The sequence below is a fragment of the Leptonychotes weddellii genome, chromosome 9, assembly GCF_054177405.1.
Source record: "Leptonychotes weddellii isolate Sample4059 chromosome 9, ASM5417740v2, whole genome shotgun sequence".
NCBI lineage: Eukaryota > Metazoa > Chordata > Mammalia > Carnivora > Phocidae > Leptonychotes > Leptonychotes weddellii.
The window spans coordinates 9735521-9757653 of record NC_138377.1 but is presented as its reverse complement, the minus strand read 5'-3'; the positions used below and the strand labels follow the sequence as shown (position 1 = coordinate 9757653).

The window sequence follows — 22133 nt, the reverse complement described above, 5'->3', positions numbered from 1 at the left end:
AGGAGGGGGTAACGGCTTCCTCCCCTCTGGGGATCAGCTCCCTTCACACTTGGCTGGCTTAGTGCTTAGGGCTTACAGTGAGTATGGGAGAAGGGTGGAGCGGGCCCGCTGGGTGGGTGTGAAAAGACGTGAAGCGTACAGGCAGCCGCCCCCTCCCGGGGAAGAGGGCCCCCGAGCGCCTCGATGCCAAGCGGAGGCGCAGCAGGTTGACTTCTCAGAGAAGCAGGCTGCACCGCAGGGGCTCGGGCATCAAGCCTGCCCTTCAGAGTGCTCTGGGCTCAACCACTCATCAGAGATGAGGACACAGAGGCCCAGCAACTCCGGGGGTGATTTGTCCAAAGTCACGGCACAAATCCTTGGCACAGGCGGGTCAGCCCGGGGGCTCCCAACCAGGCACTCTCCTCCTGGGTCCCGGGGAGCAGCACCTGGTCAGGGAGGGAGGCCCCCCTGCAGGGCTGCACGGGACCCATGCTGAAGGGCCTGGTGGACCCCAGGGAGCTGGACGTGGAAAGGGGAAGCCAACTCAAGGCCTTCCTTCTTCCCTTTTGTGGGCAGGCAACAGGTGGCCCACAGCCCAGACCCCCTGCATGGAATCCCCCAAGGAAACAGTAGGTGCACCTCTCACTCCCTCTGGCTCTTGCTCGTGGGAGGGACAACTGCACACCTGGTTGGGGCTTTAGGCCCCGTTCCGCACAAGGCTGTGGAAGCGGCCAGTCGGAGGGTGACAGCGAGGGGGCCCGGCCCAGGTGCAGAGGGCTTGGAGAAAAGAGAGAGAAGGAACCCCTCACTCGCTCTGCTCAGCCGTCAAAAGCCTGCCCCCCTCTGGGGTCACCGAGGCCTGATCCACAGCAGCCATCGAGACGAACAGACGTGGATGTGCACACACACTCACACACTCACTCACACACACACACACACACACACCACCTCACATTCAGAACTAGTGTTGAAGACACAGCAAGTGTAAACCCAGTGAAGACATCTGCACAGCAGGTATCAGGCGGGATGTCCATCTGCCCCGAGGCTGGACCACTTAGGGTTCTTTTCCATCTCCCCCTCCACCACCCCTTATTTCAATCATGACATCAGAAAATCAGGTTAAAAATTAAAAAAGAAGGAGAAGAAGGAGAAGAAGAAGAAGACGAAAAAGAAGAAGAATCAGATCGCTGGGAATTCTTAGTGGGAGCGTCACTGCTGGGAGGGGCTGACCCAGCAGGTGCACTCTGCGGCCCGCGCCGCCCTCTGGGTCCCGGGCTCCATGGCTACTGGGAGGAGGCCTTCGTGGCCAGCGAGGCCACGCAGTGCTGCTGGAAGCTGGGGGACACGGCGGCGGTGCAGCCGAGTCTCTGGTGCGGGAGCTTGGTGGTGCCGCCTGGGCCCACGCCGCCCGCGTCGGCCTCCGACGTCCAGGGGGGGTCCGGGCCCATCATGCTGCTGCAGCAGCCGGGGCCAGCGCTGCACGTCCGCTCGCCCGCCAGGCTGCCCGCCTGCTCCGCCAGGAGCCTGCTGTGCCTCAGGGGGGCCACGTCCCCCGCGGCTGCCGTGGCCGTGCTCTGGCCCTGCAGGACTGTGGCCACATGGTTCAGGAGGTCTGTGAAGAACTCGGTGACGCCCTCGTAGCCTGCGGGTGGGAAAGACAGACAGCACGGGGCGCTGAGCCAGGCTGCGGTGGAGACGGGCTGCAGGCGCGGGGCAGAGCGGGGCGCAGGCTGACCACAGGGCTCGCAGAACTCGAGGAGGGCACGCTCAGGATTTCGAGAAAACCGAGGCTCAGTAAGTAAGGGGACACACATCGAAGCCACCAAGCCTAGACTCAAAGTTGGGTGTGGGCGGCCCCAAAGGGCTAGTCCTTGAATTCAGCTGTCCCGAGGGTGTGAGAAGCTGTCACGCTCGGGACAGGCAGACGCCCTGCACCCTGTCCCTCTCACGCACAGCTTCAGTGTCTCGTGAACTCACCCACCCAGTGTGCTAAGATGCACGTGGGGAAGAGGAATGGCAGGGCGGGGCGGGGCGGGACCAAAGGCCCACTCCTCACGTTCTCAATCACAAACAGCCCTCTACTCCACGTGGCCCAGCCTCAGCTTCCTCCTGTGTAAACTGAGAGGTCTCGGTTTGGAGGCTGCTGTGGGCACGCCCGAGGGGACGCGGGATCGACAGTGGCCGCTCCTGGAACAGAGCCTGCTGCCTCCTCACCCCCAAAATACCCGCGGGGAGGCCCTCTGCACCACGTGCTCGGAGCATCAAAGCCAAAGGACGGAGACTGGGTGTCCCCAATGGGGCACTGCACCCCCACACCCGTGCCTCTAACAGAGCGGGGCCTGGGGCTGCCCACAGCCCACATTTACTTCCTAACACAGATACGAAGGCAAATGTCAGCAAACACGTCCTCGGGAGCTACCCACCGAGCCGTTTGTCATCTAGGGCAAGGATTCCGCTGACTCCCAAAAAACTGCTTTGGTAGAAATTCAATATGAGTGGGCGCCCTCCCCCCACGCTGAACCACCCTGGAGGCCGGAGGGCTGGGCACACAGCTCCAAGACCAGGACAGAGAGCGTGTGCCCGCCCCGGGAGGGGCTCCAGGCACTGCCGACCGCCCGCACGAACGTGGCCTCCATCAGCAACGTGAGGCCGGTGCTCAGAGGGTGCCAGGACCCTCGCACGTCCTCCAGGAGGGCCCTCACAGCTGCCAGCACAGCCTGGCTGGGAATGAGCCTCAGAAGTGAGCAGGGCGCAGCCCCTGTGACAGGAGAGCCCACGCGGGGCCAGGCGGCAGGGGCGGCCTCATTTGTCCACAATCTTACTTGCCCAGCAAACAGCAGCTATGGCTTTGAGGCGCCCGAGGCTGAGGTGGAGGGAGCAGAAGTGCCCACAGCAACGGGTAAAACAGCTGATGAGCACCAATGTCATTCTTCACAACACTGTCCCCATTTTGCAGATGAGGAGACAGAGGCACAGAGAGTTAAGTGACGGGCCCCGTGGACAGGGGGACTGACACGGGCCCGTCAGTGAGGGTGTGGACACCCACAGCCGCTGTTCACCAGGCTCAGGAAGTGCCGGCCTCCGGGCCTCTTCACAGCCGCTGGGGAGGGGGACCCACGGATTCGCCTCGTTTTACGGAGGAGGACACAAGGCTCCCAAGTGACAGAGCCAGGACCTCAATCAGCGCTTTGGTGCCACCTGTGCCTTGACTATCCTGTGGTCCTGGGTGGCCCGCCGAGGCCTGGGGGAGGCCAGGGAGGATGGGCAGGGAGGCGCAGGTGCGCTGCTGGGATCCCGGGATAGAGATGCAGGCAGAGGGCGGAGGGCTGGAGAACAGTCGGGCTGTTCCCTCGGCGACCACTCTGCGGTCCCCAGAAGAGGCCCAGGGCAGGGCATGTGCGCTTCCTGGGGTAGTATGGAGACCCGAGGCTGAACTGGAGGCTAGCGGACGCCCCTGAGGTCATCCTGACCTGGCTAAAAGCCACACAGCCGGCGCCCCGATGCCTGGGGAGAGCAGACAGAGCGTGAACGAGCGCTGCGGGCCCCAGCTCGGGGCCGGGCACTGTGCCAACGTCCCCGCCTCTGTCTCTGCACGGTGGGAAGCTCTGTCCCCACGGGCAGAAGTGTCCACCTCCGTGGCTTGTCCCGTCACAGCCCGGAAGGGCAGGCCGGGATCTGAACCCTGGCCTTCGGCTGAGAGGCAGGAAGCCTTGTGGTCAGGAGGGCATGGTGCCGCTCCCAGCTCCACCACGTGGTAGCCACAGGACCGGGCTAGTCAGCCAGCCCGCCACCACGTTCCCTCGGCTGAAGGGAGATCTTAACAGCCCACTGCACGCTGTGCCGTGGTGTCGACAAAAGGGGGGAAAGGGCTCTCAGAGCAGGCCTGGTGTGCTGCCAAGAGCTGCTGCTCTTACTACTTCCTGAGCCTGGCATGCAGCCCCCTCGACGGGGACGCTACTGCCCACCCAGGGCCCGACGTGGCCTCCCCTGGCATGCACTCCTCAGGACGGGCCCACGAGTGCTTGCCAACCAAGCCGGGAGAGGCCAGGGAGCAGCCATCTCCTGGGGAGACGCTCCCAGAGGCGTGCTCCCTCAGGCAGTCTCTGCTGGGCTCGGCCTCAGCCCTCCGGCTGCCTCAGACCCCACCTCCATGCCTGGCCCCACCTGGGTGGCCCTTCTCTGGGCTCCTCTGGGTAGAAGCCTCTCCGCCCACATTGGCTCACAGTCACTGTCCCTCCTCTGAGCACCCAGGATGCCCTCGTGATGCCCAGCCCAAACTGCACAGGCTGGGAGGGGGCCGGCTCAGGACCTTGCACAAAGCCAAAGCTCAAGTGCAGAGCTCCATGCTCTCACCATCTCCCATCTCCATCTTTCTAGAACTTCTACCCTGACAGCCCTACATTACCCCCTCCTTGTCCCACCAATCCTCACACTTGGCCACCACTAACCGTGTCCTCCCTGCTTTAGATGCTCTCATTTATTTTCATTGTTTCCCCTGACACGCCCTGGATTCCCTTGGTCTCTCTCATTCCGTCACTTACTCATCAAAACCCCACCTCTGCCAACACCCAGGTCTCCATGCAGGCTACACACCCAGGGTGACTGGAGAAACACAGGCCATTGTCCCAACACTGGCCTCAGTGCCTCACTCTTACCTAGCTCAGAGTGAAACCCCACGTTCTCACCACGCCTCTGGCCTCCTTGTCCCAGCCCTTCCCAGAGGCCTTAGGGGGTAGCTCCTTCCCTTCCTCTGAGCCGTGATCACGCCGCACCCGCGTGTCTGGACCAGCTGGGACACACAGTAGGCCCTCGAGACTGAATGGCGGAAAGAGCCGGTGGTGTCCTCCCAGCCTCGGTTTCCGTGGCTGTGACTTGCGATGGTGGCTGGGCCTGGCTGCATGCTGAGTCAAGGGACACGCGTCAAGCACCCAGCCTGATGCCCAGGAGCTGCTCAGCCTGCGGTCGCACTCCATGCCCCATGCAAAAGGCCTTACCCTGCGCTCTGCACACACCCCCTGAGCACTCCATACATGCCACGCTTGGGCTCCCCCACGAGATGCTAACCTCCTTGAGGGTAGGAACCATTTCCTGAGCGTTTTTACACCCACTGAGCAACGACACCGACTTAACCTCCAGTGCAGCTACTCAATAAAGCTGAAAGTCAAAGCCAGCTGGGAGGGGGGACGAGCCAGGCTCGGGGCACTCCCACGCAAAGCGGGCTCATTCCACCAACGCCAACTGGGGACGTCATGGCCATCATCCCTGCAGGCTAACGGTCCCACTGAGGGTTCGCTGGGTGCTATCTCCCACCGAGCCCCTTGCTGCGTTGAGACGAGTGGAGCACGGCAGAGCCAGGCTGTGGCAGCAGCCCCGAGGGCCCTGGGACATGCGTCCTGCTCAGGGCTCTGGCAGACAGCAGGAAGCCAGCGCCGAGCAACGGGGAGCTGGCCGGCTCCAAGGCCTGTCCCCAGCACCACAGCTCAGGGCCCAGGCAGGAGCACGGCCCAGCCGCCAACCTGTCCTGCGACCTGGGATAATTTCTCCCTCCCTAGGAGACTCGGTTCCCCACAGGTAAGCTGTGGAGGGTGTACTTGCTCCGGAGTACTTTCAGCTCGTTAAATCCAGAAGGACCCAACAGATTAGCTGAGGTCTGGCCAACAAAGGCTAATGCTGCCGGCACGGGGTCAGGTGAGGAAGGTGAAGGGTATTTAGTGCGGGCCCACTAAGCGCCCTGTGCTCTCCCTGGCTGGATGCAGCGACCTCGTTTGCCAACTTCACCCCACGCTATAAACCCATTTTGCAGGTGGCGCTGAGGCCTAGCAGGACTGCACTGACCCCAGGGAGGTAGGGAGCTGGTCAACCCGACCCGCCTGCCCCATCACCCAAGGACACTGGTCTACAGACCGACGAAGGGGGTTCCTGGCTCCAACGCTCACCTGGGAAGGCGTTGATGTCGATGACCGCGTGCTGCCCGGTCTGGTTGTTGATGATGATGTCAATCCCGAAGAGTGACACACCCAGCGCCTGCCGAAGGGCCCGGGACAGCTCCCGGATGACCTCGTCGCTCGGCCGCTCGAACACGCCCTCGATCTTGTCCAGCTGTGTGCACACACACACACAGACACACAAACGGAAGTCAAGTTAGGCCATGGGTGGGGAGGCGCAACACCATACCACACACAGAGACCCTGCTCAGGTGCCCCAAAGCCTGGCCTTCCCCTCTGGAAGGGGGCAGGACAGACCCCTGGAGGGCAGCACTCACACGGCCACTCCCCAAGTCCCACCAGCTTCTGGGCAGGTACTAAGTGTCTAGTCCCTGTAACAACCCAGAAGGACGGCCCCACACTGCTGGTCTCCCGCTCTAGTCCCAGCCAGCCTGGGACAGGCACACGGACTCAAACTTGGGCCCTGGAAGGGTCGCCGAGGAAGGGGAACCTCGGGAGGGACTGCGGATCGGGGGATAGGGATTTGAATCCTAACAGTGACTTTCTACTAGCTCTGGGGTCCTAGGGAAAAGTACTCAGCCTCACTGTGCCTCAGTTTGCTCATGTGCAAAACAGGACCAACGAGGCCTCTCTCCTCTGCTGGTCACTGACGTGATGGGAACAGTATCGGCCTGGTCGGAAGGAGGTGCTACACCTGCATTTAGGGCAGGGAGGGCCCTGTGTTGCCTCTGAGTCCGTCAGGGGAAGGTTACAGGAGGTGCCCCATAAATACTGGACTCCTGAGTCCGGGGGGGCCGTGGGGCTCAGAAGCCAAAGGGGAAGAAGGGTGGTCGACCCATCAGAAATAAAAGTGAAGCTGGGCCAAAAACTGACACACAGAATTACCATGTGACCAGCAATTCCTCTCCTGGGTATGTACCCAACAGACTGAGAACAGGAACTATGCCAACATTCACAGCAGTACTCACAACAGCTAAAGGTGGAAACAACCCAAATGTCCATCAACACACGGACAGACACACAAACTGTGCTTTCCACAGGATGAAACGTTATTCGGCTACACAATGGCACAGAGTGGGTGAACCCTCGAAACATCAGGCCAAGCGTAAGAAGCCAAACACGATAGGTCACGCACACTGTATAACACTGCTCATATGAAAGGTCCAGAACAGACAAGTTCATCGAGACGAAAAGCAGATGCGTGGTTACCAGGGGTTGAGAGGAAGAGGTTGCCAAGGGGTGACTGCTTAATGGGTACAGAGTTTTCTTCCGAGGTCGTGAAAATGTTTTGGAACATGATAGAAGGGGGTGATTGCACAAGGTGAACAGACTGAACGTCACTGAACTATTCACTTGAGAATGGCTATATTGTATCTTATGTGACTATCACTCAATCAAAAAAATAAAAATAAAAATAAAAATAAAGCTAAGTCAGGAGGGCTGAGGACAGAGCCCTGGGCACAAATGGCCCTTACCCCAGCACAGGTAGCTAGAACGGCCGCTGGGGAACCTGCAGACACATACAGAGCAAGGAGCCCACACCAGGGCACCATCAGCAGTCCGCTGTGAAAGCCACGCCCGCGGGCTCTGCGCAGTCGGCAGGGCCCCCGAGCCCACGACCCTGCTGCCTCGGCGTCCTAGCAGAGGAAACACCTCGTAAGGGGCAGTACCGGCCTGGCTGTGACAAGCCCTTGTCGCTGAGCACCTGCCCAAGCCTGGACCCGCCTCGAGGTCACTCTTGCCAGTCAGAGGCTCAGGCCACTGGACCTGTGGCCCGGGGTCCTCCCCAAGTCAGAGAGAGCCAGGCAGACGCCTTGGCACAGCCCACTCGCCCCTGCAGGCCCTGAGGCATCATGTACACTCCTGGGCCTTGTTTTCTCGCTCCAAGAAATGGGGTGATAAAATCACGTGCACCGCAGGACGTAGGAGCCAAGAGGCTTGCACCCAGGCGTGCTGGCGAAGGGGACTGACTCCAGCTGCTGTATTATCACCAAGTCTCCTAACACACTGCTCAGAAAAGCACCTTCTCAGCTCAGCTAAGGCATCTCAGAAATCCTTCTGCAGGTGTTCGATGATCTCAAACTAAATAGCCATCCTAGGACAAGATAAAGGCACAGAGATCCTGCCCCTGGGTTGTGAACATGAAGACAATGACGATGCTCTGGGAAATGGGGAGGCGATGGAGGAGGTCACTAACTCCCCGAATACCCTGACCAGCCTGCGGGGCAGGAGGGGGAAACAGAGGCTCAGTGAGGCAATGTGACTCCCAGGCCACACATCTGAAACCTGGTGGAGCTCGGGGCTGAGGCCACCTAGTCTCGTCAGGGTCCACACTCTTCACCACTACCCTAGGATAGCAGGGTGTGGGGGCCTGCAAGTTAGGTGTGGGAGTGGGGTTCACCTTCAGTGGCCTCCAGAGGGGGAGGAAGGCGGGGCTTCAAGGCCAGGCCAGGAGGCCCTGATGGGGACTGGAGGGACCCCTGGTGGGAGGGAGGAAGGCAGGAGGGGCTTACATCTCCCACAGAAAAGGGCATGGCTGAGCGCACTTCTCTTGTTCTGTTTTTTTAAAGATTTTATTTATTTGACAGAGAGAGACACAGCAGAGGGAGTGGGAGAGGGAGAAGCAGGCTTCCCGCTGAGCAGAGAGCCTGATGCGGGGCTCGATCCCAGGACCCTGGGATCATGACCTGAGGCGAAGGCAGACGCTTAACGACTGAGCCACCCAGGCGCCACCTCTCTTGTCTTGTTTTATGGGGTGTCAGTTCTGGGGGCTTCCTGAAGGGCAGTCAGGAGCTGGAGAGAAGGACGAAATGAGGGCGGACCCTACAGGTGGAGAGGAGGCCCAGAACTCTCTCGAAGCTTCTCAGCTTTCCTATTTCACAGATGAAGCAACAGGCTGAGCCGCAGACAGGTGATTATCTAAGAAGATTACCTGGGACCCTCTGGCATCAGTGAACAGCCCTAGGGGCTGCTAGAGCCACACAGGGACTGGCAGGGGCAGTGTCCCGGGAAGTCTGTGGAATGCCACCCTGCCCCCCCACAAAGTCACCAGCCAAACAAGGTCTGAGACCCTCTCAGGGAAGAAGCCCTGTGGAACTGGGTCAGTCTAAAGTCTCTGAAGGTTAGAAGACCAGCACCCCTTTGCTTGCACAAAACAGCTTTTTGTATCTTACGTGCACACAGCCAGGCACTGAGAGATTCTGGCTTAAAATCTGGTTGTTCTCGGGGTGCCTGGGTGGCTCAGTCATTAAGCGTCTGCCTTCAGCTCAGGTCATGATCCCAGGGTCCTGGAATCGAGCCCCGCATCGGGCTCCCTGCTCCGCGGGAAGCCTGCTTCTCCCTCTCCCACTCTCCCTGCTTGTGTTCCCTCTCTCGCTATGCCTCTCTGTGTCAAATAAATAAAATCTTTAAAAAAAAAAAAAAAAAAAATCTGGTTGTTCTCCAAGCTTCCCTGACCACAGCACTTGTTCCTGGGGAACGTCTCTCAACATCTTGAGGGACACTGGTGCTCCCTCCCGGTCCCAGTCCACGCCTGTGCTCTGTCAAACCCTCAGCACACAGCTGGCTCCTCAGAGGAACCAGACACGAGACATGAACAGGCGGCCCGGGGGGGTGGGGGGGGTGGGCAGGAGGTGATAGGCAAGTGCATGCCCCCAGTACAGGAAGGGGGGAGTAAGGCCCAGGGGCAGGGGCCTAAAGTGGATGCTGTTGGTGAGAACAGCCTAGGACAAGGAGGAGGACACAGGCAAATCCTCCCAGATTAGCCAGCACGGCCATGACTCAGGAGACGCAGCCCAGGGCTCCAAGGTCAGGGGAAGGGGCAGAGGAGACCGCCGGCCCGCTGGACTTGAGAGGGACGGCAGAAGCTGCCCTGTGACAATTTCTAACTCTCTGCTCTGGGCAAACTCTGCTCTGCCAGTACCAGTGAGGGAAGAAGTCCTAAATTCCCAAGAGACCCAGCTTTGGAATCAGACCAATCTGGGGTCATGGGCCAGCATGGCCCCTGAGTGAAGAGCCCTGTGAGTCTGGAGAAGTCACTCAACCTTGCTGAACATGAGCCTCCCCACTCCGGAAAACAGAACTGTGTGCCCTGCTCCCGCAAGGGCGAGTCGGGGCCCAGGCGTGATGCCGCGGGGCGTCTAGGATGGTGCCTGTCACACAGCAACGTTCCCGGAACCCGCCCCAAGCCTGCCTACTCCGTGGGCCACCCCCGCGGAGGTACCAGCCAGCCCTTAACAAACGCTACTGGATTCACGCAGACATGGAAAGAGAAAGGAAGACGGACGTGCTGTTGCCTCCCACCCCTTTTTTTTAAATCAGGAAAAAGGCAGATTAGCAAGCAGGTCTGCAAATTCCTCGTGACTTGGGAGGAGGGTGGGGAGATCCTCACTCTGGGAGAAGAGTTAGAAAATCTTCCCTCGGGAGTAAGCTAATGCTCTGCTGGAGCTCAGCCCTGGGCCCCACCGCAAGCAGCACCCGCATACCCAGGGTCGGGAGGGAAGGCCACTAAGGCAGGAGGAACATACCGCGGTCAGGACCGATGAGGACTCCGGCTTCGACACGTTGTGGCTATTGAAGAAGATGGACTCCCGGTCTGAAAAAGCAAAGACAGGAAGGAGCCCGAGTTAGCTCAAGGCAGAGAAGGTGACTCCACCAACCGACACCAGGGGGCAGCACCACTCCAGCCACAGTCTCCGCAGCCTTACGGTTCGGCATCCAGTAGCAGCCAACCTGGGGTCCCAGTGAGCCGGGCACCCCCACGCCAAGGAGACACGGCACCATGACCGGAAACATGTCCACTCAGGGCTCCCATTTCCCATACAAAAATAATTGCCTTAATGAGCCTACCTCTGCTACCATCTTATAGGATCCTATCTGGTTTTCCCCAACACCCAAGGCCCCATTCCAAAGTGTGTCTAGTGTGTCTTATGGACATGGCACTAGAAAAGGGGCTAAGAGGATGTCGTGGTGGCTGAGTGAGTGGGAAACGCAGTGTACCGGAGTATCAAAGGCCCGAAGTCAAGAGGTCCGGTGAATGCTATTTAATCCAGTATTTCCAGCCCCTCCCAGTATGTGACCATGGAACTCCTTTTCAGCATAGCACTTGAGAAATGCCCAAGCAGCCACCTGGCACGTGAGTGTTTAGAATACAAAGGGTTCTGCTGTTTCCCAAATACATAGGGGAAAAAATAGGAAATCGGAACATGGGCTTTTATAGGATCCATCCAAGAAAAGTATACAGAACAATTTGTTTGGCTTTGGAAGCTGGCACAGCCCCCCTGAAACACCTTCCACCTCCTCCCACACCATACTTCCTGATCCATGTCTGCCTCCCACCATACCCTCAGTCCCACTGGGGCACCACCCAGATGGGCAGACCGATCCCAAGAATAATGAGAGCAATAAGCAGCTGGTTTGTCTATCCATCCCATGGAGTGAGGTTGGTCGGTCACACGTTCTCAAGCACTTGGAAGCATGGGCACAAGAATGCAAGAATCACAAAACCGCGAGCTTCACCACCCCATGCCCCCCACCAAGAATGACATGGAGATATCCTGGGCCATGAGCCCCTACGTGGCCCTGGCAGCCTCTGCTTCAGTCCCTCCAGGACGGGGCATCATGGCTCCCGTTCCCAGGACACACTGCTCATCTCTGGGACCCAGGCCCCTAAGTGCAGGATAGGAAGGGCCTTGGTTGAGCACCATGGTGTGGAGGGGCCAGGCCGCAGGGGGCACCTGCTCTGATCGCCAAGGACCCCCACCAGCTCCAGGATTACGGTGCCGCAACAATCATGCATGAGAAAGTGATTCGGGCGGAGGCCAAGCAGGCAGGTGCTGAGATGTACCTGGCATCCTTCCCGCTAATGGGGCACACAGGCCCCTTGCCGCCCCGGTATACCCGACAGTCCTCCCGCCGCTCCGACCAGAGCCAGTCCAGACGGGGGGCACGAGAGACGGTCCTGGGGAGGAGCCTAGGGAAAATAAACACCCTGCAGGACTTGCGCCAGGCAGCCCCACCAATCTCTACTCCTGGGCGCTGACAGCCAAAAAGAGTGAGCCTTGAGGGGTGGCAAGGCCGGCGGGCCAGAGGACAGAGTGGGGATCGGGCAGCTGGAGTGGGGGATTCTGGCCCTCTGTAGGCACTGCCCACCTTGGCCCAACCCCACCAAACTCAGGGTGCCTCCCACCCACCCCGAGGGTCCCCAAGGGTGGCAGAGCAAGCCTTGGTAAAGGGTGGTAAAGGGCCACGCAGAGCAGGCAGACACAGCCAAGTTCAGGGAGGCTGGGAAGCCTGCAGGAGCCACAAGGCAACACCATGGGTGTTTATGCCAGGAAGGCAAGAAGCTGGGCACTCAGAAGGGCACAGCCAGCACCTGCTGAACTGGACAGATCATGTCACCCAAGAGCTCCCTGCGGCAGGAAGACCAAGTCACACACGTGGACCATTTCGAAGGAGACCACTTCTCCTCCTGGCTAACTCTGACCCGAGGGCTCTGGCCAGAGGACCGGTGAGCACTGGCGGTGGGGGAGGGGGAGCCATCCTCTGCTCACATCCTACGTGTGTCTGGCTTGAGCAGGGGCCACAGGGCGTGTGGGCAGCTTCCAGCCACTCCCCGACCCCGGAGACCGGGAAGCCGAGACGGGTCAGAACGGGTCACACATCCTTTGATGCCAACTCCTCGGGGAGCTTTAAGAGACCCAGTCCCTCTAAAGATGAAGCTGGCTAGGCCCTGGCACCCTAATCACAGGAGCACTCTGGATCTGGGGCCCCAGGCATCCCCCGTGTCCACAGCGGTCCTGAGACACACAGCCTGAGTGAAGAAGCCCCACCAACACCCTGCGGGGGCGGGAGAGCAATGAAGGGAATAGGGGTGCCGTGGCCCCCAATTTACAGATGAGAAAGAAGAGAGTCCATGACCAGCTTAATACCCCAATATTGCAGTAACTCAGTAGTCAGGAGAAGCGGCCACTCACTCTTCTGCTCCGTCTGCCTCATCTCCACGCAGGTCTCGGGGCCGGGGAAACAGGTCACAGCACTGCAGACGGGGGCCCAGATGCTCTGCCAGGTCCCATACGTGTATCCGCCGCACAGAGGGGCGGCCCTGGCTGCCCTGTCCAAGGGGCTCCCTCACCCAGTGGCAGCCCCGGACCCCACTGCTTCCTCTGGAGCCCTTCATCTATGCCATGATGCATCTTTTTATTATTTCTTTCCACATGGGCGCTCTCTCCCACTAGAATACGAGCACACGGGGGCAGGGTGCTTGGCTGACTATCTCGTTCCCTCCTGGATCAGTACCTGGCACAGGGCTGGGCACGTGGCAGCTTCAAGGAAATATGGCATCTACGGAGAGGCTGTAGGTGACAGGTCAGCAAACCAGAGCCTGGAGGCCAAATCTGGCCTATCACCTGCATTTGTAAATACAGTTTTATGGGACCACAGCATGCCCAGTTGCTTCTACATTGTCCACAGCTGCTTTCATGCTCCAAGGGCAGAGGTACATAATTACGACAGAGCTGGACATTCTTACTATCTGGCCTTTTGCAGAAAAAGTCTGCTGAGCCCAGCTCTATGTGCTAAGTGATGCCGTTCTTTTATGGACCCCAAGGGAAAAAAGGCCCAGAAAGGAGAGTAGAATAAAGGCACTAGTCCTCACAGTCAAGAAACAGAAGTAAATCCACCGAACAAAAGGGGGAGCGGAGAAACGTGCCCATCTGGATCCTGGCCCTGGGTAGAGAGAGGGGAGCAATCTCCCCAGCTGTGAACGAAAGGCAGAGACTGTGTGTTCCTGGTGGCTGGCGCAGGACACCACCAACCCTCTCAGTAAGAACCTGACTTCCATTCCAGCCAAGGCAAGTGCGAGATGCCACCGGCCCTAGGACACACCTGACTTCAGAGATGCCATCCAGTAAACACGAAAAATGGCCCTGAGAATCAACAGAGCACGGCAGTTAAGGAGGGAAGGCTAGTGTCCCTGGCTGCCCTCCCCGAGGTCCTGAAGAATCCCACTCAAGAGCCACAGCTCCCTGCATGGACAGGGGAAGCTGCAGGCCTGCCGTGCTAGACAAGAACCAGAAAGCCAGGGTGGGGGCTAGAAAGAGCCCAGAGCCCCCAAAGCCCCCCTGCTCAATTGGTCCAGCTTAAAGGACCACTGTCGATTTATGCTTCTGATCCGGAAAGCACACACGTATCAAGAGAACAAAGCCCACGCCAGCTCCCTGCCATGATGCCCCAAAGGCTGCAGACATGAAACCAGCTTTGGGGATGGATGGACGAACACTCTGAAAGTTAGGTCAGCTTATCTGAGCACAATAAACATTTCGGCATTAGCTCTGTGTGCTTATCTACTCATTGATTTGGCCCCAGCTGACATTTTATGGAAAACCGGCAAGCTGGAAATGGTCAGAAGACACACAGACATGGAGCCCGCACCCTCAAGACACAGGACAGAGAGTCCACACCCTGCTGCGAAAGGCTCCTGGTGCTGAGACAGAAGCTGGCCCAGCACTTTGCAACCAGGAGGAAAAGGAGAAAAAAAAAGAATACTTTTTGTCTTCAAAGGAAGAAAACCTGGTGATAAATTCCTTTTACAGACAGAAGAATTTTGGTAAAGGGAAAAAAAAAAAGGGAGCTACATAAGGTATACCACTCTTAATTTAATACATTTTCCAAAGACTTAAAACATAGTATTTTTTAAAAATCAGGAAAATAATAGAGGATTTTTTTTTTTTAAAGTCTCTTGGGGAGCTTGGGTGGCTCAGTTGGTTAAGCGTCCGACTCTTAATCTCCGCTCACGTCTTGATCACAAGATTGTGAGTTCAAGCCCCAAGCTGGGCTCCATGCTGGGCATATAGCCTACTCTTCCAGCCCACAATCTGTAAGAATGCCTCTTGCTGGTATCCAGTCACATACAAAAAGACGACCCCCCCCCGACCCCAGTCCGTGGTCCTCTCACCCCTAGATCATTCCATCATCCCAGTGTGCTGGGGCTGGGACCAGGGTGACAATGGGGATGTCCCAAACCCTGACACTGCAGCCTCGAGTCCTGGGGCCCCACACCCGACGAGGAGGCTGCCTGCACCCAGAAAGGAAGTGAAAAATCGATGCACATTTCCAAAGTATCTGCTCTCTGTGTTGTGTTAATGGGAAGAAAAAAGCCGTCCAGGGAAGAACAGCTGAGAGAGGAAGACAAGAACAGCTGAACTTCATTCGAGAAGTGGCTTAAAGCCACCAGGAGCGGATGGTGACAGGCAATCCCAGCAGGAGAGACTTTTTAAGAAGACACATCTGTTTGCTCAGATGGAGACAGAACAGCCCGGTATTTCAATACATCTGGTGATGGCTGGGTTCCCTTGCAGAGATAAATGTACAGCGTGTTTGAGCAAACCACATGAGGACAATCAAATATCCTCCAAGGGGTCCTCTCAGAAAGCTCTGCTTATTTCAAAGACGCTGTTACTCTGTGCCAAAGGTTTCTGGAACTTGCCTTAGAGATGCCTTCAGAACCCCCATTCTTTTGAGCAGCCCCAACACGAGCAAATCCTTATCTTAGTGTCTGTTTTTGAAAGGGCCAAGGGCCACCTGGTGTCAGGAGAGCAGCTAAAAAAAAGTTGAGTTTGTGGAGCCCCTCAGCCTCCAATGACAGCAGCATCCTGCAGATACCGCCACCCTGTGACACCTGAGGGATACCCGGGATCCGAAACACTCGGACTCGGTCCTCACCCCTGCAAAGGGGGGCCTGGTGGGGGTGACTGCCCACATGTACCTGGCGGAGGTCCCACAGCTAGGAAGCGCCATGAACCTGCAGGACTTCGAACGGAGCGCAGAGCCACCTCAGTGGCTGCAGAAGTGGCTAGTAACTCAGTGTTTCCCCATTTGGAAAAAGGGGACCTGATAAAGCAGTCAGCACTCTGGCCCTCAAAATACGAGGGGCCCTTTCCCAAACTCACTTCCCTGAAGGGCCCATCATCCGTTCTAGCATGTTCCTCATGAGTCTCATTTCTGTGTGGGGCCCCAGGAAGCATCCTGGTGGTTCAGATGGATGGAGACCCTACAATGACCTGGTGGGATGGGGTTTCACCTTGTTCTCCGAGACCTCCTCACCTACTGCATGCAACTCCTTCAACCTTCAGATCAGCCCATCCCCGCCACCCCCCGCCCCCAAAGTAACACAGGGTGGCAGTGGAAATGCTGTAGGACCGACGGCTGATGCCTGTCCCAGCTGGGCCCCCGAGACGGCAGAAGGCTTGGTTACCTGACGTGCCCGCAGAGAAGTTCTTCAGAGAGGGCCTCTGGACGACAGTGTAGGATTCGCCCACCACAAACACCTTGTACAGGACGGCGTTGTGGTTGATGAAGTTCTGGACCACACAGGGTGGCTGGATGGCACTCAGGCCCTCCTGGTTGAACACGATGGCCATCTGTGGAGACAGGGGGCCAAGGGCTGTCAGAGTCCACTACCTACTCAGTCTTAGACACAGGGGCACGTCACCAGTCCAGAGCTCTGCTACCAAGGACCATCGCTGTGAACCGAGGACTCTCCATGAAAAATCTCAAGCCAGGGTGAGTGGAGTGAGACTTGAGAAGAACACCTGGGGATCAATTCACTCCTACTCTGGGGGCTTAGAAATTCTGCAACATCAGGCTCTCCCTGCAGGGTTGAGCTGGCTGTGCACTGCACAACTCCTCTATTCACACTGTGATCCAGGAAATAGGACCCCCAGTTGTATACTACGCATTCTTTATGACCTCCTTAGAGGTTCCTCCACAAAGATCCAGGTGAGGCAGGAAGTGGAAGGCAACGGATCGGGAGTTGGGAGGCCTTGAGTCAAAATCCGTATGTGGACAAAGGCTGCCTCTGGTTGCCCACTCACGACATGCCCAGCCCTGTTCCGACCGCTTTATGTGAGTCACCTGGTGCTGTCCTCACAATGCACCTCTGAGGGGGGCACTATTCTCATGCACCTTTTACAGACAAGGAAACTGAGGCCCTAAAAAGCTCAGTGGCTTGTTGGAAAGTGACAGAGCCCAGGATGGGACTGAGTCTGCCCAGCACGCAGCCCTGGCCTCTGACACGCAGAGTAAGCTACACGGAGGCTTGAGGGACAGGAACATGCTGCTCCCAGTCCCTGACTGTCTGAGGACAAAGGTCCCCCCTGGAAGGATCTCGTAGGCCACTAAAGCAGGGAGAGCAGAAGGGCAGCTGGAGAAAAATCTCTGCTTGGGCTGTCAGCTGCCGGTCTGGGGCCACGGCTAATCCCTTGCAGCCCACAGGCCCCAGGAAGGAGCCACCAGATGCCCAGGACTCGGGGCAGGAATGTCGGAGCCTGGACAGCTGGCTGCCTGCGCCGGCTGCCGTCCCTGGCATCCACAGTCATAGAGCACCACCCCAACGTTCCTGGTGCTTAGCCGCACGGGGCAGAAGCAGAGAAGCAGGCCACGCGGGGAAACAGACCGTGCACGCACTGCATGTACGTGTGTGTGTGCACGCGCCACAGGGACCGTCCCCTCAGCCTTCTGCCGAGGAAGGGAAAGAACACAGGGGGCTCTGGAGCCAGACACGGGTTTAAGTCCTAGCTCCAGCGCCCAGCCACCAGAGTGCGGGGGGGGGGAACTTGCTCCATTTTCCCCACTTATAAAACAGCAGCAGTAACTACCACAGGATAGCTTCAGAGGTGCTTTGGGCTTCTGGCTCAGGGGTTCAACTCAGAAGTGGGGGTTGGTAATTTCACTCTAAGCAAATCAGTGTGCTTGCCCTGGTTTAAAAACCAAACAAAAACCCAGGCAGCTCTGTGAACACACAATGAAAAGAGAGTAGTTTGGCCAAACTAGTTGGGTTTCACTGAGCTTGGGGCTGGGGGACTCAGAGAGACCTCAGTAGAGGTGAGGACCCTAATCAGAAAGCCTCACTTTCCTGTCTAAAACCAATCATGTCCATAGAGCTGTCCTCTATCCTCGCTGCACTCAACATCCCCAGGCACCCCTAGAATAGGTGAGGAGCCTTGCCCCCCAACCTCCAGACTCATGCTGTGGGGGGCGCCCCACCCGAGGGGGCAGCCCTCTGACGTGAAAGCCTCCCAGGAGGCAGGCGGCCTGCAGCACACACCAACTCCCTGGGAGCCTCCAGATTCCAACCCTGGAGGCTCCGTTCCCAACCCCCCCGCTCAGGAGAAGAGGAACCCCTCCCTGAAACAGCACACTGTGGGTCGGGAGAGACAGGGATGCACACATGTGTACACTTTGGAGCCAGATTCCAACAGCTAGACTAAGGGATGAAAGCCTCCCCGGAACACACCGACCCCAGACGTGAGGGTCGAGACTCCTGCCAAGGAGGGAGCTCACTTGGATCCGGAACACCCCCACCATTCTGCAGTGACCTGGCAGGCTCCATACCTGGTTCCCTCACAGCGCACCCAACGCTTTCTGTGCCAGGCCCCACAGCAGCACGGGCAGCAAGCCCCTCCTCTTCCACAACCACCATCACATCCCCACTTCCAAGTGCGGACAGACACTCAGAGAGGCTGGGGGATCTGCCCAAAGTCACACAGTTGGCAGTGCACAGAGCCAGATCTGCTCCCAGGTCTGTATGAGTCCAGAACTCTCTCACGGAGAGAAGCGGTTACTCCCCTGCAGGCTGAGCTTTTCTGCATCAGGACGGTCTAACCACGCTAATAGTGACTAGAGCCACCCTGCCAGTCAGAGAAGCGCAAGGCGCTGACCCACAGAGGGACCGGGTACTAGTGAACAGGGCAGGTGGGAGGTTGGCGGGCAGGTGCTGTGGGGGCAGTGAGAGCATCTTTCCAGCTCACAGCACGCAGAGGGGTCCGGTGCAGGGCCCGGCATAGAGCGGGCGCCCAGGGAGTGACCCACACTGACAAGCCAGAGGTCGTAAAGCCGGACAGGTCAAACTGCAATAGGATCTGCAAGGGCTCAGAGGGGGCAGGCAGACCCCTGGCACACGCCTCCCACCCCTGGGGACAGGCCAGGCATGGGCAGAGGCTGGCGACAGTGTGCAGAGCCACAAGCAGGGGCAAGACAGGGAGCGGGAGCAGCAGGGGTGGGATCTAGCACACAGACTCTTGCGGGCTCCCAGAGGGACACTGTGAGCTAGAAAGACAGGGGCACGGGGGGAGGAAGTGGGGGAAGAGGGCAGTCAAAGTTTCTGCTTACCTCGTGAGAGTTGGTGCCATGAGCCACTCTGGTTTTGCAAACTATGGAGCAGGGAGAGAAAAGCAGAGAGAAATCAGTGAGGTGACTTCCCCACAAAGCCTGACCTGGCAGACATGGGGAGAAATTCCTGAAACTCCTGCAGCCCGTGGGGATAAGGGGCAGTGGGGAGCTAGGGAGACAGGCTGGCTCAACGGTGGCCAGCATCCGCACTCAGGGTGGTCTGGACAGACGCTGCTGGGCCAGCAGAAGAGCACCTCCAGCCCACACCACCTGAGGACCCGTCTCCACTGTGCAGGTGGGAGCGGGACGCGGGGCTCAGCCCTCCCTGGCAGCCAAGGCCCTCGTGTGTCCCGGGGAGCCACAGACAGCCCCCCACCACCATCCGGCCCATGGCCTGCCGGGCCTGCCGAGCCTGCCCAGCGGGGCCCGGGGCGGTACGCACTGAAGGGGAACGCCAGGCCGTTCTGCTCCAGGAGCCTCATAGTGTCGTCTCCACTCAGGCTCGTGAGCTCCATGAAGGGTGGTGAGCAGATCCTGTCATCTGTGGACAGAGAAGAAGCCCACGTCAGCAGGCCGCCTGCTCGCCCCCAGGCCCACTTTCCTGTGACAGACCCACCTCCCCGGGGCCTCCCTCGGCACCCCTGCTCTCCTGAGCGGACACCCCAGCTCCGCGAGGGCGCGAGCGTGCGCACAGACACCGACAGTAACAGCGGCGTGGTCTTTAATTACGTTTTGTATTAACATTTCTGTAATTACAGAACCTACGTATGATAAGCATAAAACTTGAAGACCAAAGAAAAGAACCACATGCGCTCACAGATACGACTACTACTGCAACCAAGCCTAGAGGCACGTGCACATGTACGCACACAGAACGCTACAACCGGATACTGTCTGGGAACCCAAATGCTCACTCAGTGAACTATGAACATTATCTGGTTCAATAAAGCCTTCTCCTACCACACGCCTTACTGGCTTCACGGTAACTGCAGGAGTGACGCTGTGGGGTTAGCTCTGGCCGCGCGTCTAGCACTGTGCTATGCTTTGCGTGCACCTCTGAAGTCTGCAGAACAATCCTATGAGAAGGAAGCCGAGGCTGGGGGGACACATCTCATCAGCCACTGCCTGCTGGTGTGGCCTCCTGACTCCTTCCCTCCCTCCCTCCCTCCCTCTCTCAAGCACGCTCACGGCCCTTCTCCAGCCTCCTGCAGGCACACTCTGACCCTGGCCCTGCCCCGCTGCCAACACCTTCTCACACCCTGGCTTGCCTGAGTCCCCGGTTTCAGAGGGGCGCCCATCCAGTGGGTTCTCGGTACATCTGGTTTTTCTGAAAAGCTCTGGGAGCTGAGTCTGCTCTGGTTGTCAGAATGCTCCTGGTGCCAGGCACCGAGTTAGGGCAAAACAGATGATCTGTGGGATAACCAAATGTATTCTGATGCTCCCTACCGTTTGCTAGATTACATTACTGGCTTGTTATTACTGTTTCTTGTCTAGGCCCCTTCTCAGATCAGACCAGCAGCTCCTCAGGAGGTGGGACCACCCTGTACTTCTGAGCATAGGGACAGGGAAAGGTCAGTGTTGGTAAGGTGCCCTCCTCCCCCAAACCTTGGAAAACAAACCAAAAAGTAAAGAAGCAAAGTGGCCTGTCTCCAGGAACTTTGAGCTACTTGGCTGGCTAGAAGGTCAGTACATTAAACCAAGGTAAGATCCAGCCTCATACAGCTCATAAAAATGAATGCCAAGAATTACACAGGGCATATTAAAAGTGTTTTTATCTCTCTCCCCACCCACCTGTAAAATCCAAACTCCATATAGGCGCAGAAGTGTTGGCAGATTTCAGGGGTTGCAGGGCTTCTTGGGGACCACAGGAGGGTGGTCTGGGGACAGTGTTTGCTGAGCCCTGGCAAACGGTGCTACAGGCCCTCCAAACAGAGCATTCATTTAATCCTCAAACTGCTATGACAGTGTCTCTGTGGACAGAGGCCAAAACAGGCCCCAACAAGCAGTCTGCCGAAAATCACATGACGGTCAATGACAGAGGCAGGACGAGGAGCCAGGTTAAAGGGGAGGCCAGGAAAAGAGAAGTCAGGAAAGTCGGGGTGGGGAGCTGGGGCTACGTGTTGGCTCTCAGCCGTAAGTCACTATCTAGACAAGGTCCCATTCCTGCCCCGCCCCCAAGCCTGGACTCAGAGCCCAGGCGGGGAAGCTTGTTGCTGCGAACACACAGCCCCTGCAGCCCAGACCTGACTGAATGTGACACGCAAGGCCTGAACAAACTGGGGGTCCTGCAGCAGACAGGTGCTCACCTGTGCCTCAGGCGTGGCCCATCCCTTCCCAAAGGAAGGTTCAGAGACAACTGGAGCCTAACAGGCCACTTCCCGTGACAGCTTCCGGACTCTCCATGAGCAGACGTTTCAGAACAGGTGCATCAGCCTGGCCCTACATTAGCCTTGCAATGCCCCCATCAGTGACCCCTCCCACCCACGCTTTCACATGTCACCAATCATAGCCAAGTGCTCCGTAAACTGCACTTGATATGTGCCAGACAACACCGTCTACAAAGCAATTCAAGCCCCCTCACAAGAGCCCCATGAGAAAGTAGTCACTCCCAGTTTACAGGCGACGTCCCCTGCCCAGAGTTACACAGTGAGTATGTGGTGTAGCTGGGGAAGCTCAGACCTGGGAAGCTAGCTCCCTAGCAGATAAAGTGCTCACTTCATGTTAGCAGGATAAAGGACAAAGCTTTTACTGAGATGATCATCTCCAGAAGACTCAGAAAAAGCACTGGGCAAAATCCAATGTCCTTCAGGATAAAGACACACAACAAACCAGGAATAGAAGGGAACTTCTTCAATCTGATTAAAGAGCATCTACAAAAACCACAGAAACATTCTACGTTGGGGTGAAAGACTGGGCGCTTTCCCCTTAAGACTAGGAACAAGACAAGGATGTCTGTTCTTGCCACTTCTATTCAACACCGTAGTGGAGGTTCTAGCCAGGGTAATTAGGAGAGAGAATGAAATAAAAAGCCTCCAGACAGGA

The 22133-nt window shown here is 57.8% G+C and overlaps 1 protein-coding gene across 3 annotated transcripts in view; it reads right to left on the bottom strand.

Moving 5' to 3' along the window:
* Positions 1-668: 668 nt before the first annotated feature.
* ITPK1 (inositol-tetrakisphosphate 1-kinase) overlaps positions 669-22133 on the bottom strand; it is a 165570-nt gene continuing 144105 nt past the window's right edge. For all 3 annotated transcript variants that reach the window (XM_081830026.1, XM_081830028.1, XM_081830027.1), the window contains 6 exons: positions 19534-19632; positions 19092-19132; positions 16177-16342; positions 10451-10518; positions 5916-6078; positions 669-1621 (listed from right to left, as the gene is read on the bottom strand). In XM_081830026.1, the coding sequence (XP_081686152.1) occupies positions 1263-1621; positions 5916-6078; positions 10451-10518; positions 16177-16342; positions 19092-19132; positions 19534-19632 (896 nt within the window). In that variant the 3' untranslated portion in view covers positions 669-1262. The remainder of the gene's footprint in view (positions 1622-5915; positions 6079-10450; positions 10519-16176; positions 16343-19091; positions 19133-19533; positions 19633-22133) is intronic.